Raw genomic sequence first — 20873 nt, forward strand, 5'->3', positions numbered from 1 at the left:
CTGTTATGGTAAAAGCAAAGTGACTTGCCCTTCAATGAAGAACAGGTTATCTTTTATTCAAAGGCACCTTTTCTTTATCATTTGTGCAGAGAAGACAATATCTAGCTAAAGACGCAAAAGCTTACACCCTATTCTAGTGCTTTGTGCCAACTTGGTTTTTTGTAGCACATATCTTCTTTCCTGCCCATACAAAGTCTTGCTGGTCCATCCTTGACCCCAATCTCTGGGCTTCTCCTTTTGCTTCCCTGTAGGGATCCTTGATCCCTAGCCCTCCAGTCCCCAGCTCTTTGTCAGTCCCCCTCCAGATTGCTGTCACTTACTCTTTTGCTGAGGCTTTGCTGCTGCCTTGTAGACTTCTATCCCTCAAGTGCTATCACTGTCTTTCTGTCTTCGCTCCTTCTGTTGCTACTTTCATTCATATGGAAATAAGAGTCAATCCCAGGATCCTTTTTATTTCCTTTGGTAAACAAATTGCACGTTTTTATTTAGGTTTTCATCCCTTCTATCTCTTTCCTCTTTTCTCATCTTACATGACCATTCCAAGACTGATAGCTGCCCTTTGAAAGAACAGAGAAAGGAAATAATGGATGGACAGTCACATAACAGAAAACTACTTCACCCGCGAGAAGCCATTCTTTTAGGTTCACAATGGGTGGCTTTTTAGATGTTTAAAATTACACTGGTCCAACTGCTATGTGTAATCCAAAGCTAGCTTTAAAAGAGTACTCAGACTGAGAAACTGGTGACAGCTTCCGGGTTTCCAATGTGAGAAAGAACTTCATTCCTGAAAAGTAACAAGGTACCGACTTAAAAATCAAATATTCTGATTAATTTAAGCCTTTGTTTCAACCTGATTTCTCATATATTTAATGACTTGAAAACTGCTGAATAAAATTGTTAAATTTTGTATTATGCAAGTGCAAGAATTCTAAATGCATTTTGTCAGTGAGGTGCATATTGAAATAAGTCAGAATGTAATTAGAATGTTTTGACTTTAAAAAAAACCCAACAACAACCCTCCCCAACCGCACCCCCCCCCAACCAAACAACCCACACACCCCCCCAACCAACCAAACCAACCAGGGTGACATCTGATCTGTTATTGTTTAGATGTTGCAACATAAACCCAGTCTATTAGTTGCAGAACAAAAATTTGAACAAATGCCTGAAGAGTGTCTGAACAGAAAAGCACCTGAATGCAAGATTGTTTAGCATTTGCATTTTACTATACTAATGAAGGTAAATTTCAATAAAAAATGGTTGACTTTGAATTTCATTCCCATCTGTGAAAGAGATAGGAGAGACGTACCAATACCTGTCAGCTGCTCGTAGCACCACAACCATTGCAGCAGATGACTAAGACAATACATGGAGAAAATACTGGATATAAGGTCAAGGGGAGGATTTTGTATATGTTTATATATGCACCTATAACTTCTTTTTGGTACATGGAGCATGTGCCAGAGTTTCTGTTTATACATGGGTCACAAATATTCAGTGTGAGTGGTTCTGTAATTGTAGTGAGGAATATTTATTTTGTAGTTTGACTCATTTTTTCCCCCTGAATAATTTGTGTGCATTCATTTGCAATGTCTGGGAGCATTTATTTCCTTAATACTTTTTAGCATATTCCAAGATGAATTTTAGCACATCTGTAGTTTCATGTATTGTTAACAGTACTGAGAAGTATATTCTAACTCACTATTTGTTTTGGTTTTGAACCATCTCTTTCAATGCTGGGTTGTTCTCTGTGCTAAGCATTCCGTCCCTCTGTATTATATCCACAGGAGGGCTTTGGAAGCTAAAGCCTAGTAAGTACTACGTACCTGATTCCAAAATTGTGGTCCTCAGAAAAATTGTTTCTAACAAACAATGGGAAATGCCTACAATTTCAATATTAATATTCCCTAAAGTTATGCCTCTGGCTATTTTTGGCAGTGCCTGATCTTGGCTGAAGATCACAATATTCACTCAATCCATAAGCTCTTCCAGGATCCATAAAACTAGGCCATTCTTTGGCAGTGCTCCCTGACATGCTTGATCTGATAAGCATAGTGACAGCACTCCTTTGCATAAGTGATTCCTTTATTCCTTTTCCCAAAGGAAAGGCCTAGGTTTTTTAATTCTGGCAGTGTCTTAGGGCAGAAATAAAGGTGCAGGGAGGAAGCGGTCCAAAGAACGGCTGCCTAAATCTACAGTGGCAGTGCTTAATACTCACCATGTTTCTCAGTGATTGCTTTGAAGAGAAGCCAGGTTACCTAACTCGGGGCTTTTGGTGACCATAAAATCTAAACCATTTTGTCGATCCAATATATATCACTTATCTGTGCTTAGAATAATGGAGAAAAAAACACCCCGTACTTTTTTTATGTTGAACTGACTGTTTTTTAGAAGCACTCAGATTTCTGGATATATGCAGGAACTAGAGGGGTCACTACATATTAAAATTTGGAAATAGGAAGCTGTTAACATCTGAACTGTGTGAAGACTGTATCAGTGTGGTTGTGAAACTTCAGGTGCTATGATAGTAAAATAAAATGCCAAATAGGTGACTCTTCATAATTAAGCGTCGTAAGTTTCATGGTTATTTTAACAGTATAAGCTCTGAGAAAACACTGCCTTTCTTGTGAGACGTATGCAGTGAACACAAATCTTTATCACCATTTGATATTTGTTTTTTGTTAGAACCTAGAAATATTGTAATTATCAGGTTATTGCTTCCCCCCCTCCCCCCCCCCCCCCCCCCCGCCCCGGATTCTCTATCCTTAAAACATTAAGAAAGATGTCTAAACAAGCACTGTATAAATCTCGTTGTTATGAGTATCACAATAATGGATGCTAAAGACAATGAAAATAAAATTTGTTTGAGTAACTAGGTCTGAAGGTTTGATTGATAAGAGCTGGTTTTGAATATGATAACTTTTGAATCTGACAGTTGCAGGAATTGTTTTGGTGGTCTTAAAATGAGAGATGTAGTTAAATGAACAAATAAATACTATGAATTCTTATAACAGAGCTGAGCATTTAGTCTGTGCTTTTGCTTGGTTTTCAGAACTGTCCACTATGAAGGTGGTGCTGTGTCAATTCATGCTCGTTCCCTTTGGCGACTAGAGACTCTAAGAGTTGCGTAAGTAAAATCTCTCTCAGAAAAAGAAGTCAGTTTGGCAGGGTGCTTTTTCTATAGTAAGAGTATTCCTATAAAATCAGATTGATAACTATAAAACCAGACAGATAATACTAAAATAATCTTCAAAAAGTGCTCTATAACACTTTCATGAAAAATGATACAATTCCCATAGAGAGTGTGTGTTACCACACATGCTGTGTGTGTTTTGATTATTTTTTTGAAGTTGTTATAGCTGGCAGTGAATTCACAATTTACCTTGTTTACACATATATGTGACATTTTTAAGGAAAACTGTTCTGGTTATAATAATTCATGTGTGCCACCCCCTACCTTCTTTAAGCCATTCGGGTGACCTTAAAGGCAAAAATTTACAGAAAAAATGCTACCTTGCATGAGTGTTGGAGTGATAGTAAGGAATTGTGCCTTGTTTGTTAAGGTAATTGCCCTGTAAAATTTCACTTAAATTGTATTACAATACATGCTTGTGATAAAATTTCTAGTGACTAATCAATGATTGCTTTTTAGAGATTAAATCAGGGCAGCTTAGGGAAAGGTGCATCTAATGATGCTGTTTTCTGTTTGTGCATTTTATTCAATAGGATGATGTTAAATGTCATTGATAGAGCAGTGAGATTTTTGCTTTGGACTAACATTGACCTTGAGAGTGCTTAAGTGACAACAATGAAGCTGTGGAAGGTTCTCTGGCTTTTTATTTTCCTCATTGCATGTACTTCCCTAATAAGCAGTGGTACAGGAGCAATGTGGCGATTTGAGAAATTACAGGTTTCTGTTACGACTGTCATATATCTCACTTTGACAGGCACTGTGTGCAAACTTTTGAAGTGTAAACATTTGAACATATATGACTGAGAGAAATCGTGAGAACTGTCAAAACAACTAAGCAAAGGCAGTTGTAACCTTTCTTTTTAAGACACATGACTTTCTTACCAGGAAAAAAAAAAACAAATAAAATCCCAATAACACTCTCTCCTACAAGTCCCTCACCTCCCTGTTTTCCTGTATGATATTCTAGTAGCTATATATGTTCACTGCTGAATTGCAGGCACATTACTATTCATGCAAATGCTTCAATTTGTAACTTAGTATATGCATTCCTGAAGTCCTCCATCAGTTCTAGTCCTTCCCAGAATGACTGCAGATATAATATTAATTCTGTTAATTTTATATGATTCTGAAGGAATCGTTGTTTCTGAACTCTCCTCATCAGTGGAGAACTCTCATAAAAATTGCATGGGCAGTCTGCGTGTGCAGACTGCCTCTTGGGATGCCCTGTCGTGGGATGCCAGATACTATTGCTCAGCGTTGCTTTCTTTCCCAAAAGGTGACAGGGATCATATTCTCACGTTGCAGAAAAGAATTTTTAGTAGTCAAATGGCTTCACAAGCTACTTAATGCTCAAAAGGCTTTTCTTGTAAGTGCACATGGATTGTCCTTTTTCCTATCCTGCAGGCATGAACTAGGGGCATGGCTCAATTGCACTACATTTGTTATTTTGTTTTTCTTACGGTCCAGAGCTATTGGGTCCAAGAGAAAATTGAATCAGACTAGAGAAAAGGCAGCTCCCCAGCATGGCCCATGATATGAAAGGTGCAGAGCTGACATGTTTTACCAGACCCAGCAATACAATGGCTGAGATTCATGACCTGACATTTTACTTAATTGAGAAGCAGATGTTGTGCTAGAACACTGATACTGAGATGTGCTTTTGTGGAGTATGCTGACTTTGCTGTGTCGAAGACAGAAAAAAAGAAATGCATTTCTAAGATATAAAGCTTCCATATTTCCTTCCTCCCCAAAGTCCTCTCCCCTCGCCTTAAACAGAAGAGACTATTTCGTTTACAAAAGAGAATAGTTGAGGGGAAAACCTCTTTGTTCTTTTGGCCTCTTTAAAACCAATAACTAAAAAGGTTTAGAATTTTAATTAGTGAAGTGTAATAAATCCTGTTACAAAACAGAAGCCGGGTATTGCTCTTGCATTTTAAAAACTCCTGCACTTTAAAAATGTCTGCCAAATCAGTTTTGCATACTTTGCATACAGTATGGCCAACTCTTGTGAAGACATGCTTAAACAAATGGGTATTTGTATTGAGTAGTTAAGTGCTTTAATCTGCTACATGTGTGCGTCAGGGAAAACGAAAATGACTTAAACCTGTGTAAGTGCTAGCTTACGGGATTTTCAGACTAGTACATGAATATATACAAAACATATGCATAAAAACTTTTTATGTTTTTAAATGCTGTACCTGGGATTACTTTAAATGCAAGTGAGAAGATGCAGTAATATAGAATTCTGATATGGGAGTAAGTTTATAACCAAGTTAAGTTCATAAGGATGTGTTTGTGTATTTCATTGATATTATGTGAACATTTGTTGATAATTTTAAGCTATTTCAAGCCACAGTAAGCATAGGGAATTACTAGCATTTGTGGAAGCACATCAGAACCTCAGCAGTATGTCATAACTCCATTGTGACGGGCATTTTGCAAACACAAAATAAATATATGATTTCCTCTCCAAAAAGCAGTGTGCACATACATCTAAAGTAAACTTTTGAAGATGTAAGACTGAAGAAAGTTTTGTGAAGATCCAGGAAAACATCCTAGCTGTGGCAATTTTCCACTCTAAGGAATATTTGAGAAGCCTTCTGAAAAGGCTTTGTGAAATGCATCCTCCTTAGTAACTCCTACACAAGTTTGTCTTCAGGAGTTAATCAGGAAGAACAGAAGAGCTGACTTTCAGTTAAAGGCAAGAAGTTAGAAACCTGCAACCTATATTTCAACTTGATGAGTTCTTGGGGAGGTTAGAAAATCTTTGCCTGTCTTCCTTCATTTCCTCCTATAGAATATGAAGGATCTGGGCCAGTCTTTGCTTAATAATTTTTAAAATCTATTTTATGAGGATTTTTAGTGATTATTTATTTATTTTGCTCCCCCCACTATTCAAAGTGTGCCTAAATTGTGCTGACTGCTGAAAGGAGAGTGCTCTGGGAGAGTGAACAAACCCAGCTGCTAGTAGATGAAATGTTGGAGAGGGAACTGGCAGATCTAAGCTCTTTGTGTATGGCAGAAGCCTCCTTTTCTGTAGGCGGTCTGTATCTCCTCTCAAGAGGAATTCAGTCTGTACCAAGGCAGCCTGTGCAAAGGAAGAGGTTAAGATTATTTATTAGAATGGTTTTATAGGAGATAACCAAAAAGTAGCTATTTTCTTGCTGATAATCCAAGATTTAGAGTTTTATCCTTTTACCAACTAGTTGGCAATATAATGTACTTTAAAATATTTTTGCGAGTAGTTAAACTCGTATGTTTTGTTTGAAAAAAACCAAACGTTTCCTATGAACTTTCTTAGGTGGAGTGGCAGCCACATTAGATGGGGACAGCCATTCAGACTAAGACATATAACAACAGGAAAATATTTAAGTCTCCTGGATGACAAGAGTCTTCTTCTTACAGACAAAGAGAAAGCGGATGTAAAATCTACGGCATTCTGTTTTCGGTCTTCCAAGGTACGGAATCAGTGCAGCATTAATATAGCTAGTAGTAATTCCAATCTCTCTAGTAAGCAAGATTTAGATATTTCCTATTGCATGAATTATCGGAGCCTTCTACCTTTTCACTGATTAAAACAAAAACAACTCAGTATAATTAATATCTGGAAAGCTTCTTTTATCATACTTTCATTGGGTAATGCTGCTGGGCTGTTTGTTTCTGTGGTTTTTTTGTTTTATTTTACTGCTTGCCTACTTTTGAACAGTTTCCTCATTTCTTACTTGTTTTTCTGATGAAATTCACTGGTACTTCACTGCTTATATCTGTTGGCTGACACAGGAAAAATTTATAGTATTGTGGGTTATTTAAATTAAATGGGAAAGTCAGGATTTCTTTCATCAGATACTTTACTGTGGTTTAATTTAAAGTTACCATAGTTTGAATTTTCATTTGACACCTTCAATAAGCATTTCAAGTTCAGAAGAGTACTTTGCATAGTGGGTAAACAGTTTAAAATGATACTATGATAAATTCTTTAATATCCTTTGATTTCTTGTACTTTTCACCTGCAGCATGATGTTGCTGAAAATTTTCCAACAATAACGTTTTTTTAAAAAATTGTCTTCTAAAAATATATAGTAATTGTAAACAGAATTATTCAATAACTTCTCTGTAGCAATTACTTTATATCTTTTTAATTATTTGTCTGCTTGGGAAGATAAGAAATGAATGTATACCTTTTGCACTCTGATAACAAAGGCTTTAGTTCAGGTGATTGTTCTGAGACCCAGACAATGTTAGAAAACCAGTTAGAAAAGCTGTAGAAATACTCAAATATTTTAGGACAATGCAGTGCAACTATATTGGGGAGTTCCTGTTGCAGTTACTATAGGTCTCAACAGTTACTCTTCTTTGAAGCAAGAGGGATAAAATAATTCATTCACTGATTCTCAAGATGGAGTCTTCAGTTGGGGTTACTCCAAAAAGTGGAACAATATACTGCACTCTACTGTTACATGGATTATTTAGTCCAAAAAATACTTGAAGGCAAGAATTGTTAGCAATACAGAGAGTATCTTTTGTTGATATGGAGAAGGCGGTTCATCTCTATTTTTGAAGTAGCATATGCACATGTGTTTTGGAGATTAGATGATGTTGTATTTGAAGTTTCTTCACTTGTTTTTTTCAACCTGAGTTTGGAAGTCATATTTGGAAGTATTTTGAAGGTTTATATTTTGAAGTGATTTTGTTCTACCATGTTCAAAATAAAAAGTTAACATGTTTTGGTTTAGTTGTTGTTAAGTGACCAAACCTATTCTATGCTGAGCAGAGCAGAGATAAAAGGCTTTGGGGCATGTAGAAGCAAGTTATGGTAGTCAATTCTTGAAGTAACATGAGAGTATTTTAAGAGGGGTCTACATGCTAATCAGCACTTGACAGATATAATCTTACTGATATTTAAATATGGTTTTTCAAAGAAATTGGAAGTTTGGAAGATCATATTTGATGTTTATTTTGTGGATATCAACATTCATTTTAACTAAATACTTATTTGGAAGGAATTATGGAGACGCCACAGGGGAGGAGTATACGGTTTGCTCTTCATTGCTGAGGATGAATCCAGTCTCCTGCTTAGGACTTCTTAAAGGAGTGGCATGTTTCACTTTATTAGGATACAGGCATTAAAAATTTTTAGGTGCCTTCTCTCTCTGGAAAAGAGCGTTAAATAAATATTTCAAAATTATAGCAGTCCTAGAAAGGCTTCTGTAGAGAAGGTAAGCAGCTTCAGGGGTCTCTTTTCCTCCGAGCGTGTATGGACATTAACCTTTCACTTGTGTTGTTGCATGTAGTTAGCTGAAAATAATTATTCCTGGATGAGAGGCAGCCCCTAGTCTTCTCTATTGAATACAGAGCATTAATAGTGGGAGTATGTCAAGTGGCTAGATCTTTCTTATAGCAATTTCAGTCCTTTTTTGCCACAGTCATAATTCTTCCTTCCACTACCTGGAAAGTAGTGGAAGGAAGAATTACAAAGATCCCACTTGTTGTGCTATAGATAAGTTAGCTCTAATAGGCAAAACCAGATATGGGGAAGAATACCCTTATTTGCAGTGTTAAAGACTCAGTTCCTTCAGGCATGTGAGTAGATGATAATTTCAGTTTCCAAATGAAAAGCAGCATTCATGTTTGCAGAGAAAATACTGAAAATGTATCCCCTATAAATCTGAAGAATCAGATGCAAATATAAATGCTCAACATTTATTGTTGTTTTTAACCTTATTATTTGCAAGGGCCTTGCTCATAAGTTTGAACACATTAGCTTGCCAGTACTGCATTAAAAAAGTAAGCTGAAGAGAACCAGAAAGCTGAAGTTTTTTATAAGATGTCTTATATGAACCAGAATACTTTTCTCAAATGCTCAAAATAACACAGACACACAAACAAAAACACATATACATATGTACTTTTTTTTTTGGCCAAAACACAACATTCTGGTACAGAAGTTGAAAAATCAGATCAGAATCTTCTTACGTGTTAAAATTCTTTAAATATCTCAGCAAAATAAAGAAATGTGAAAGCTTAAAATCATCACAAGCCAAACAGCACTCAGAAGATAGGGATATTCTGAAGAGCTAACAGTCTCTTCATTTTTTTTCCTGGGAATTGGGCTTTATGCTCTGGTTATTATATATTACCCTAATAATTATCATTAAATGAGAATTATATTAGCTTTTCAAGCATCTGAAATTCAGAAAATTCTTTTTTTCTCTCTTGTAGTCTTGCTTCACTCAGCACAGGATGTCCACAGATATCTACAATTTATTCTCCAAATATATGGCTCTTTTGTAGACTTGACTTTGTAGTGATTAAGTTCTATGGATTTTTTTTTCTCTCACATTTGCTAAATATTGATTCTTTTTGGTAAAAAGTATTAGCTTAATATTGCTTTTCCACTGAAATAAGGTAAGTTTACTAATTTAGAAATGTTTATACATTCTGTATAAAGTCTGCTTTTGCTGTCCACAGTCTTTTCCAGTGGACAGAAATACATCAATTTTAATAACATTTTATGGCCTGCATTTTTATATCTTCACCTGTTTCTTAATAAAGTTTAATAGGAAATATATTAATGTCAGTTTAAAAAACAGTCATGAATTAGCTTCTTCCAGTCAGTGAGATCTGCTAGAATGTCAGTCCTGAAAGTGTGCCACAGAAGGTATAGGTTGGGTCAGATGACAAGAGATAAAATTGAAAGGATGAGCCTTAATCATGGGAATCCTTTTCGGAATGTTATAAGGAACTAAACAGAAGCATTAGAGTGAAATAACACATTTAAGGCTAGGCTTCATAGAATAATTTTTTTCAACATTAAGATAATACCATTTAAAATTATGTTGTCCATTTAGCCCACAAAAAATGTGGGAAGATTGGCTTGTATTCTTGTATGCATGGAATAAAAACTGTTTATAAAGAGCACATCCTTCTGGAGAAAATTCGGCATATTTTTCAATAAACCTGTTCATTTCCAATGCATTCTTGTTGCTTTGCATTACTGAGGTGGTTTCCAGACTGTTGCAAAAGCCAGTTGTTTCTGTTTGTTCCAGTGTAATGAATCAAGACTTTTGATCTTTGCTTAGAAAAAGTTCTGAGAATGGGCCTAGACTGCAAATAAAACTGAAGCTTTTCTTTGTAAATATGCTGTAGGAAGAAGTAGCAGATGGTTATGTAATGACAGGTTATGGTAAGTGTGTAGGGGGCTGGAAACTTGCATCACATAATATCTATACTAGTACGCAATTATTAAATGGTGACGTGGTGATTTCTGATGTTTGTCAGATCCTGATTTTCACTGATGAACTATTTTACAGTAGATAATGAGATTGATTTATTATATGTACTTTCTCAACTACCTGCTGTTTATTGGCATGAATCCAGCGCTCCATTCAAATCTTCCCCTTCATAAACAATTTGTGGTTCCTCTTCACTCTCCCCAAAAGCTCAATGTCTTGAAGTTCCCAAATGAATACTCTAAAGCCTGCTGTCCCCCCCATCCCCTAGCTTTCCATCTTCTCTCCTATATTCAATCAAACTTTTACTGTATGCTTTCCTGGCTGCTATGTTTATTTGCAGGAAAGAGCTCAACTGAATGTGATTGAATTCAGTCTGGGCTCTAAACTTACACGCAGGGTTGTCAGCGTACTTACATAGGTGAGGACAGAGATCTTGCTTGCCAAATTGTTGGCACTGCAATTTTTATGCTAAGTAAATTTAATGTTAATTCTAATTGGAATGAAGATTGCAATATCAAACCCCTTCAATTTCTGTTATAGTCAGTAGATTTTAAAGTATGGAATAATACTTTAAATTAATAATCCCTTATTTTATTGACAGTGCTTTATGAGAAAATTTGTGAATTCATATATCCATATCTTAGCAAGTTGGTGGTGAGGAGGAAGACTTGGCAAAAAAGACAATCTTACAATGTAGAAGCACAGTATGGTCACACTATCTTCTAGTTATGAAGATAATTCAAAAAACTAGAGCTTGAAATCAGGCTGTCATTTCTTCATATGATAGCAGGACGTAATTTATTTTTTCCTGTATTGTCATTTGTGTGCAATGTCCTATTATAAGTAGCTTTTCAATTTCCAACTGTTATTACATTCAGGTTATTTGTGCTAGCTTTTGAATTGAATACAAGACTTAAATACAACATTTAGAGAAATGATATGAACAAAATAATGAATTAATAATGAAATAGAGGCACACAATAACTCAGTAATGGGCATCAGATGTAATAATAAATCAATTATTACCATGTATCAATGGACAAGGTTTTAATGAGAATTTCAGCACTTAAGGAATCAGACATTTACAAGATAGTGAAATTAACATCTGTATCCAGAAACGGTTTAATAATCTGAATTGATGAATATATTATATCTCAAAGCTTAATGTTATGAAAAGTAATAATAAGAATTTGACCTGAGTATGAATTTTTTAATTTTTTTTTTTTAAGTGCTTTAAAATACATTCATAATTGTAGGGTGAAAATCTAGTTACATGACATCTCCCTTTACTTAATAAATGTTTTTTAAAATCCTTTAATAAATTAGAGATTGTTTTCTGTTCATTTCAAAACCCAGTCTTTGTCATTTTTACTGTGAAGCTGTCTCCCCAGATTGTCAAGGCCAACTGTGGCCACAAACATGTGTGGTGTAATCATTCTCCTGATCTTTCCTGGTTGTAGTAGGATAGAACATTTAGAAGTTTTTGTCTCATTATTTGCAACATTACTCTGAGGAAGCGGCTTGTCCTTTGCTGCTGATCAGGAGAAGCAGAGAAGGTCGAAGCTGTATTTTGTTAAGGGGATCATTCTGCACTCTGAATGTACGGCCTAAAATAGGCCTGCAATTTGCACAGATGATTTTTTGAACAGTGGTGAAAATTAAGCAGCTTCTTATCTGGGCATATGTGAGCATATATAGAAGCAGAATACAGGGGGTTACTGCACTGGTGAACCTGGCCTGCCCTGTTGAAAGGGAGAGCAAAACAGCAAACTGCAATATTATAGTAGTCTCAGCTTCAACTGCAACAATTGTGATGTATTCCCTCTCCTCCCAGAAGAATGATGAATAGTTTCTATGTCACTAACTTGATCACATGACTCAGAACTAATGAGTCAAAGTGCTTTTGGTTACTCTCAATGGAGATTTTTGCCTAAAATGGAGCTAGTGGTGAAAGCCTCAGGAGCTTGCAGTGAAGAAGCTCAAAGTCCCCTGAGAAATTTTGGGCATAACTACATTAACATCCTTCCTACAGTTAACAAGACGTATCTTGATCCTTTGTAACATGTTTTTTCCATACTTACCTTTGGATTTAACAACTAGTGCAGGCTGACAAGAGGTATATCAGTTGGTTGAACCATATGCTTTTGGAGAGATTAAATGGATGATCTGCCATGAACCAGGGTGCGTAGGCTGTTTGTCTTATAAAGTGGTGTCTGTGGGGAAGGAGTTGGTTCTTAGAAGAGCTAGATATTGGGGAGCACCTCAAATTACAGTTACGAACTGTAGCGTTGTTTGGGATACTAAATTTCCTCTCCTGAAACGACTGCTGTCTGTATAGGACACCAGCTGGACTGACGCATGGTCATGCCATTCTTCTTTTACACCATGTCAACAGGTCAGTCACAAACACACAGAAATGGATTTCTTTTCTCAGGAAATACTGAGCCCATTGTTGGGCAGTAATGGGCAGTGACAAGTTAAAGACCATCTCTCTGTGACAGTCAGAAATAAATTGTGGGGAGGTGCTCATCTTTTCCAGGCTGGAAAAAAAAAATCCCCAAGAAAAAGCTTCTGGAGGTTAATGTCTGGTTCAGCTAGGGGATGCAATGTATTTGGTCTTGTTTTGCAAGCTTTTATGTTTTAATAATTACATGTACGGTCAGTTATGATCCTAGTTCTTTCCTAGGCAGGTGAAATGAATACACCTGGCTTTCCTAGTGTAATAAGCTAGATTTTTGTGTGGATGGGATCTCTCCATCTTTTGCCTGAATATTTAACTAGAAGTTACACTTTTGCCAGTTTTTAATCGTTTCGTTAAAGAAGGATCTCAAATATTCTTTTAGGTCCTGTTCTGGACAATTGCCTAGTATTCAATATTTTATGGAAATATTAACATGTTGGTTATTGTTCTTGTACACATTTTTTTTCTTCTTCTTCAGGAAAAGTTGGATATAGGGACAAGAAAAGAGGTGGATGGAATGGGAGCACCTGAAATAAAATATGGGGATTCAATATGCTTCATACAACATGTAGATACAGGCTTATGGCTCACGTACCAGTCTGCTGATGCAAAGTCTGTAAGAATGGGTTCTGTGCAGCGGAAGGTAAGACTGTAAATAGGAATGCATTTCATTCAGTCACAGTCTGATAGGGCAGGGCGGGGAAATGAAGGGAACTACAGGAGACAGCTAATTTCTGGGTTTCAAATATTTTAAGCATGTCTTTGTTTCATTGTGAAAGTTTTTTTTTTTGTCACGTATTGAAAAGTTATGTGATGCACTGAATTCTTAAACTGAAAGCCAAACGAAGTGCACGTGTTAGCCTATAGACATTAACTCACAAACACTGATAAATCTGGATATACTTGATGTCAAACTAAAATGTTGGTAATAGCCTGTAGAATATGCTAAAATTCCTTTATTCAATGTGCTGTAGTTTGGATTGAGGAGGCTTTTAGTTCAAAGTCTTTTCTTTCCACGTTGTGAGCATATTACCTTTTGGGCTGGAATGTTCAAGTCTTGAGCCCTAAGGGATTTCTTCTTTTAAAGAATAACCATGGCCAAGCAGAATGCTAGCTCAGCATAATAAAGTAGGAAAAAGATTCTTTTACAACTGAACACATCTTCCAGAAGCTACATTTGTGTTAGTGCTTATTGTAAATGTATGACTTTGCAGGAAATTATATCTCAGCAAGGAAAAAATGTTTTAGCCTTCTTTTAAAACATAAAATAAAAAAAAATAAAATGTGATGTTTATCCACACTGTAGTATTTTCTGTGACTGTTTTACATGCCAGAACTACAAAGCTAGAGCAACATCTGGTATACTTGGAAGGTCATGCCTTATAATTTTTTATATATTTTTTATATATATATATATATAATTTGTCTGTATCATATATGTGTATACACACACACGTATATATTCTATAAATATTTTATATAAAATAATATATTTTTAGGAAACAGTGTTTATATACATGTAAAATGTGAGTGATTATAATACTAATATAGTTAATAATTTTAATACTTAATTCTAAAATAATTCAAAATAAGATACATTATTGAATAATTTAGTGTAAGTAATATAAATAGTTTGTGTGTGTATGAAAAAAAAAATTACCTAAAATAGGTTAAAATATTTATGTAGATTGGATTGAATACCCTCAGAGCCATGTTATCGGTAGGGACTCAAGGCATAGTCAGAAGAGAAGGCCAGTAACATCCTTGGAAATCAGGACCAGTAAAGAATGCCTGTTTTGACCTTGTCTGTACTTTAGGGATCTGCTGCTGTGTAAGGGAACTATTTTAAGGTTGAGAAAAACAAACAACAAAAGAAAATCCTTAGACTTTTGATTTTACTTTTTTTAATAAAGTGTATCGTTTACAGAAGCTGTGGCTTTGAGATTATTATGGCACTGAACCTGCTGGCTCAGTACAAGTGTGTCCTTGGACACGAGGAAGTAAAACATGGGATTATCTGTTTTTAATTAAATTCTTTTTTTTTGTATGTGACTTCATCATTTCCTAGCCTGTCTTGCTATGTGAGTTTTCATACTTCTTATTTGTGAATAATGTTTCATTTTGCAGTGACTGCTTTTTATTTTTATATTGCAGGCAATAATGCACCATGAAGGTCACATGGATGATGGTTTAACATTGTCCAGATCTCAGAATGAAGAATCCCGTACAGCACGTGTCATCCGTAGTACAGTCTTCCTTTTCAACAGGTTTATAAGGTACGCCTTTAAAATGATCTTTTCATCCCTTGTTTTTTTCCTCTTTTATTTTATTCAAAGTGGCCATTAACACAACAGTGAACAATTTAGCCCTCATAAAAAACAGATGAATACTTCTCAAACCAGACTTTATGCCAATTCTTTATGTGTTATCAGCAGAGATGTACCTTGAGAGGTATTGGTCAGTTTCTTTTCTCTATCTTCTAATATTACTTTATTGTCCAACCTTGATTTGAATGCATAAACATACTGAAAATGCAAACAAGCCATAAGAGAGATATTTTTCCTTGCCAAAATTTGCTGTAAGTCATGCGGTGCATCATTTAGCTTTTTCTTTTCTAAGTATGGTTTTTAAAAGTGCTCTTCCTTGAAAAACCTGGAAGAAGGAGATAACTGTGTAACTACAAACTTGTACAAGATACAGATATACTGAAGAAGTTCATAGTCTCAAGAAAAAGTTTTTCTAAAAAGTATGAAATTACACCTTCTTTCTACCCTCCCATTACACTTTCCTTATTTGTTCCCTTTTAATGCTACTTGTTTCTTTAATATTTTGCGACATAGAAAATGTTTTATTTTATAGTACTTTAGCCATTTAAAAATACTGCCAGATTTATGCAATTCGCATTTATCTTCCTACTCCAAATGTCTCCCTAAACAACACTGATAAAATGCTAATTCTCAAATGTTTGTGACTTCAGTAATTGATGAAAGGCCCCTCTCATCAGCGTAGCTGGCATTAGAAAAAGGATGATATGCGATAAGACTATATGGAATGATAAGAATTTCATAGGAACTCATTCGTCACAAGAGAAGACAATGTGGGAGATGGTGACCTGAAGCAACCATGTCCTAAATCAGTGCACAGCCGAAGACATAGACATGTCAATTTGTTGAAAAACATTTACCCAGGTACTTAAATAATAACAGAGAAAAATCCTGTCAGGAGAATTGCCTACTGTGTGACATTTAAAATACAAAAGAAATGCAAGCCGTAGGTCACTTTGTAAATACTACATTTTCTTAGAAGCTTCTAAGAATGCCATAAAAGATAAGGACAGAGAAAGGCAATTTAATGATAAGGTACCACAAATAAAAGTACTGCTAAATTACAGTGGAGATTTTTACAGAGTGCACAGGGAGTCCAAGGTAGTGTTTAACAATTTAGTTTTGGCAGGATGTTACTCCAAGAAGGAAAAGCTGAATTGGAGAGGATCAAAATTATCCTCATAATTGTGTGCCCCAGTTCTTTCCCATGAAGTCAGTAGAAAAATTGCACTTCAGATAACGTGCTCACAATAAAAATTAAGTTTTAAAGATAACTTTTGTAGCTGTCTTTTTGAAACATTGCATGATTTATTCTGAGATTTTTATTCTTCAACAGTAAATATTCCTACTGAATTCATGTTTCCTAAATTTAGAAGTTTTCCAGTCCTAGCTCACAATTTGAGATGAAAATATAGACTGACATGCCAGTTAAAAAAAAAACAAAACAAAAAAACCCCAAACCAACCAACCAACCAACCAACAACCATACACCCCCTCCCTCCCAACCCGCCCAGTACTTATCAGTGTTGTCTTAATCCAGCAAAAAGCAGAGTATAAAATGGGGCTTCTGCTCCATATCGTGGCCTGGAGAGGAAACCTGGGAGCAAGCAGGGTGCTGTGCAGCTTGGGAGAAGAGGACTGGTGAGGACGGTTGTGGGTTGGGTTGCCAGGGACCTTTGGTGCTTCTAACGAAAGAAAAGAGGTAGATGAGCACAGGGCTGGGAGGGTGCCTGCGTGGACATGGCGGGCTCCTCTGACAGCTGAAGCTTGGTGGTCTTTAGGTCAGTGTAAATGGAGCACCGGTAAAAACAAAAAGGACCTCTTTGCTACATAGCTGGGTTTTACTCAAAAATATGCTAGCAAAAAAGCCTTTTTACAATGGCAGAATTGAGAATGAGTCAAAAGAGAAATCATGAGTCTCAAATAAGCCCCCTTCTCCTGCTCTCCCTTGCTGCATGCCACCAGGGTGGGCCCTTCCCTTGAGGGCTGCTCCTCTCCCAGCGCTTCAGGGCCCTGGCTGGCTCCTGCAGTTTCAGGATCCTCCGGATCTTTCCCTCCTGCCTGAGGATGGGCGATATGTTCGCAGGCCCTCAGTACCCCTTGTTTCTCTGCCTCTCATAGCCCCTCCTGCTCCTTCCAGAAGGTTCTGGCAGGCCTCCTGCAGCCCCCGGCTGGGGCAGCCCCCCTGCCTAGCCCCTGCCCACCACCGCCTTCCTGAGGGGAGCCAGGGAGGTGCAAGGGAAAGTCCTCGCCTTCCACTTGCTACATGGCGCTGGTGTGGTCTCAGCTGCAACAGCCGCATTTCAATAAAGATGAGGTTTAAATGGAGGAGAAAGGTGTATCGGGCTCTGGAAGGCACAGTGCTGAGGAAAAATTGGATTATGGGGTTTGTTGGGGGTTCAGCTAAGCAAGGGGCAGATGCAGCATGGATGAGACCGGTCTGCCCCCCACTTCTAGGAGACAATGGTCATAGACTACAGGAAGGCCAAGCTTGAATTGGATCAGGGAAACAAAAAGGCTAATGAAGTGCTGGGACAGAGTGTGTGGAAGAGCTGCATCTTCCAGCACTGAAGATGGCTTAAGAACACGTTAGAGACACGCTTGAGAGCCTGTATGGACTAGCTGGGCCCTCTTCGGCACCATAGGATTGATCATTTGACTTCTGTCCATTCCAGCCTTGTGATGCGTTGAACAGGTCTATAATTGCATGTCTTTATCTTTTGGTCTGCCTCTGATACTGCTAAATGCGTAGGTAAAATATTAAAATGTGTTTTCTGGATTTCAAAAGTATTTAAGGGAAACAGTACTCTTGATGCTTCCTGTTTCTGTTTGGGAAGGGAGGGGTGGATCATTAAGTGGAGCATGGGGCAGACGTAAATCATTGTTGAGAAGTTACCTAGCTGTCAGAAAACGAATTGAGCTTTGACATCTAAACAAACTTTGCTTTTAAACCAATAAATGGTTTAAACGATAAAATAAATTCATTTCCAATACTCAGGAGACTTCGCATCTTATTGTAGGGGCCTTGATGCTCTCAGCAAGAAAGTGAAGTCTTCCACCGTCGATTTGCCTATCGAGTCAGTCAGTCTGAGCCTTCAGGACTTGATTGGCTACTTTCATCCCCCTGATGAACATTTGGAGCATGAAGACAAACAAAACAGGCTCCGAGCACTGAAGAATCGCCAGAACCTCTTCCAGGAAGAGGTACTTCTCTCAGTTTTACTCCTGATTTTCCACCATGCTGTCTGCAAGTATTCTCTTGCAGTGTCTGTAGCGTTGATGTCTAATCTGGAGTATGTTTGCAGTGGTTTTTTTGTCCTGTAAGAGTCAAACTATTTGCTACATTCATAATCTCTTTAGATCTGTTGATTTTCTTGTATATTTAAAGAAATACATTTAAGGCCTTACTTCCTTTTCCTTTTTTAAAAAAATTAGATATTAATATGACCTTGTGCCCTGAATTCTAACCATAATTTACTCCTTATGTGTGAATTAGTGTCTTCTGTTATAGTTTAATCTCTTGATGCAGAAGGATGTTTTCGCTTAATAAGTGTGCTTTAAGAATTCTGTTTAATATTGTCTGTTATTTCTCTGGTAGTGATAGTTGCCTATAATTAGTCAGATGCCTAAATGCCTTCTAGAATAGAAACTTGCCTAAAATTATGTCTGGAATACTGTTTATTTTTTGTTTTAGTTTGACCATCCTAAATGGTAAATTTTTATTATCACAGTCCAGGAAAACTTTTCCATAGGGATTGCTTGTTTGACTCCACTTGTCTGACTCCATGTATATGTTCTTGTTTTGCATATCCTGCCTTTCATGTTTTGTTTTTCTTAGATTTCTGAAAATCTTTTGTGTTTGCACCTAAACGATACTTTTTTTTTTCTCTGACAATCTGAGCTTTTCCATTTTTTAGGGTATGATCAACCTTGTTCTTGAATGTATTGATCGCTTGAATGTATACAGCAGTGCAGCTCATTTTGCAGATGTAGCTGGGAAGGAAGCTGGAGAAGCATGGAAATCTATTCTGAATTCTTTGTATAAATTACTAGGTAAGATATATTATGGGTTACTTGGATTGTTTTAGCTCAAAATAATACTCAGATGAAAAAAAACCCCACGTACCTGTTTTAGTATAGAAGACTTTCCACTGTGTAGAAATTTAGGATACAAATTAAAGAAGATTTTTGCATTTCCAGGTCCTTGCATGTGGTTAAGGCTAAAATACACTGAAAACACTCAAATAATGTGTTATTTTTCTAATAATAGTTATTATGATAAATAACATGTTTCAGACTTCAATTAAATGAATGATTACTTTTTCGTATCATTGCATTGCTGATATGTTTTGTATACTGCCCAAAAATGCGTGGAAAAAAATATATGTGAATATGTCATTCCTGTGTTAAGAAGCCATGACATTGTGGTCAGTTTTGTAGAAGTGTCTGATTTTTCACACGTCTGGCTGCAGAACTGCAACATAAATCTAAAGCTTCTATAACCAAGACCTCTCTTATTAGTCAGTAATGACCAGTGACTCCAGCATTATACGAGGATACAGTGTGCCATGGAAAGGTACACTCTTTTAGACACAGTATATTTAGTATTTAGTCACCATCACAGAAACATGGTGGGGCGACTCTCATGATTGGAGTGCTGCAATGGATGGCTATAGACTCTTCAGAAGGGACAGGCGAGGAAGGAGAGGCGGTGGGGTGGCCCTGTATGTTAGGGAGTGTTTCGATTGTATAGAGCTCAACGATTGTGATGATGGTACGGTTGAGTGTTTATGGGTAAGGATGAGGGGGAAGGCCAACGAGGCAGATATCCTGCTGGGAGTCTGTTATAGACCACCCAACCAGGATGAAGAGGCGGATGAAGCGTTCTACAAGCGGCTGGCAGAAGTCTCTCAATCGCTAGCCCTTGTTCTCGTGGGGGACTTCAACTTCCCGGATGTCTGCTGGAAATACAACACGGCAGAGAGGAAGCAGTCTAGGAGGTTCCTGGAGTGTGTGGAAGACAACTTCCTGACTCAGCTGGTAAGTGAGCCTACCAGGGGAGGTGCCTCGCTCGACCTGCTGTTTACTAACAGAGAAGGACTGGTGGGAGATGTGGTGGTCGGAGGCCGTCTTGGGCTTAGCGACCATGAAATGATAGAATTCTCCATTCTTGGTGAAGTAAGGAGGGGGGGCAGCAAAACTGCAACCATGGACTTCCAGAGGGCGGACTTTGGCCTGTTCAGGACGCTGGTTGAGAGAGTCCCTTGGGAGATGGTCCTGAAGGGCAAAGGGGTCCAGGAAGGTTGGACGATCTTCAAGAAGGAAGTCTTAAAGGCGCAGGAGCAGGCTGTCCCTGTACGCCGTAAGAAGAACGGGCGGGGAAGACGACCGGCCTGGCTGAACGGGGAGCTCTTGCTGGGACTCAGGAAAAAAAAGAGAGTTTACCACTTGTGGAAGAAGGGGCAGGCGACTCAAGAAGAGTACAGGGATCTCATTAGGTCGTGCAGAGAAGAAATGAGAAAGGCAAAAGCCCAGCCAGAACGCAATCTGGCCGCTGTCGTTAAAGACAACAAAAAAAGTTTTTACAAATATATTAATGACAAGAAGAGAGCCAAGGAGAATCTCCATCCCTTATTGGATGCAGGGGGGAACATTGTCACTGA

General features: G+C 37.4%; 1 protein-coding gene across 3 annotated transcripts in view; it reads left to right on the forward strand.

Annotated features, from left to right (window-relative positions):
• Window positions 1–20873, forward strand: part of RYR2 (ryanodine receptor 2) — a 457875-nt gene that overhangs the window by 206830 nt on the left and 230172 nt on the right. For all 3 annotated transcript variants that reach the window (XM_076334184.1, XM_076334182.1, XM_076334183.1), the window contains exons 9-14: window positions 3053–3127; window positions 6495–6651; window positions 13365–13529; window positions 15041–15162; window positions 18231–18414; window positions 19128–19263. In XM_076334184.1, coding sequence (XP_076190299.1) covers window positions 3053–3127; window positions 6495–6651; window positions 13365–13529; window positions 15041–15162; window positions 18231–18414; window positions 19128–19263 — 839 coding nt within the window. The remainder of the gene's footprint in view (window positions 1–3052; window positions 3128–6494; window positions 6652–13364; window positions 13530–15040; window positions 15163–18230; window positions 18415–19127; window positions 19264–20873) is intronic.

The sequence above is a fragment of the Aptenodytes patagonicus genome, chromosome 3 (genome assembly GCF_965638725.1).
Source record: "Aptenodytes patagonicus chromosome 3, bAptPat1.pri.cur, whole genome shotgun sequence".
Classification (NCBI taxonomy): domain Eukaryota; kingdom Metazoa; phylum Chordata; class Aves; order Sphenisciformes; family Spheniscidae; genus Aptenodytes; species Aptenodytes patagonicus.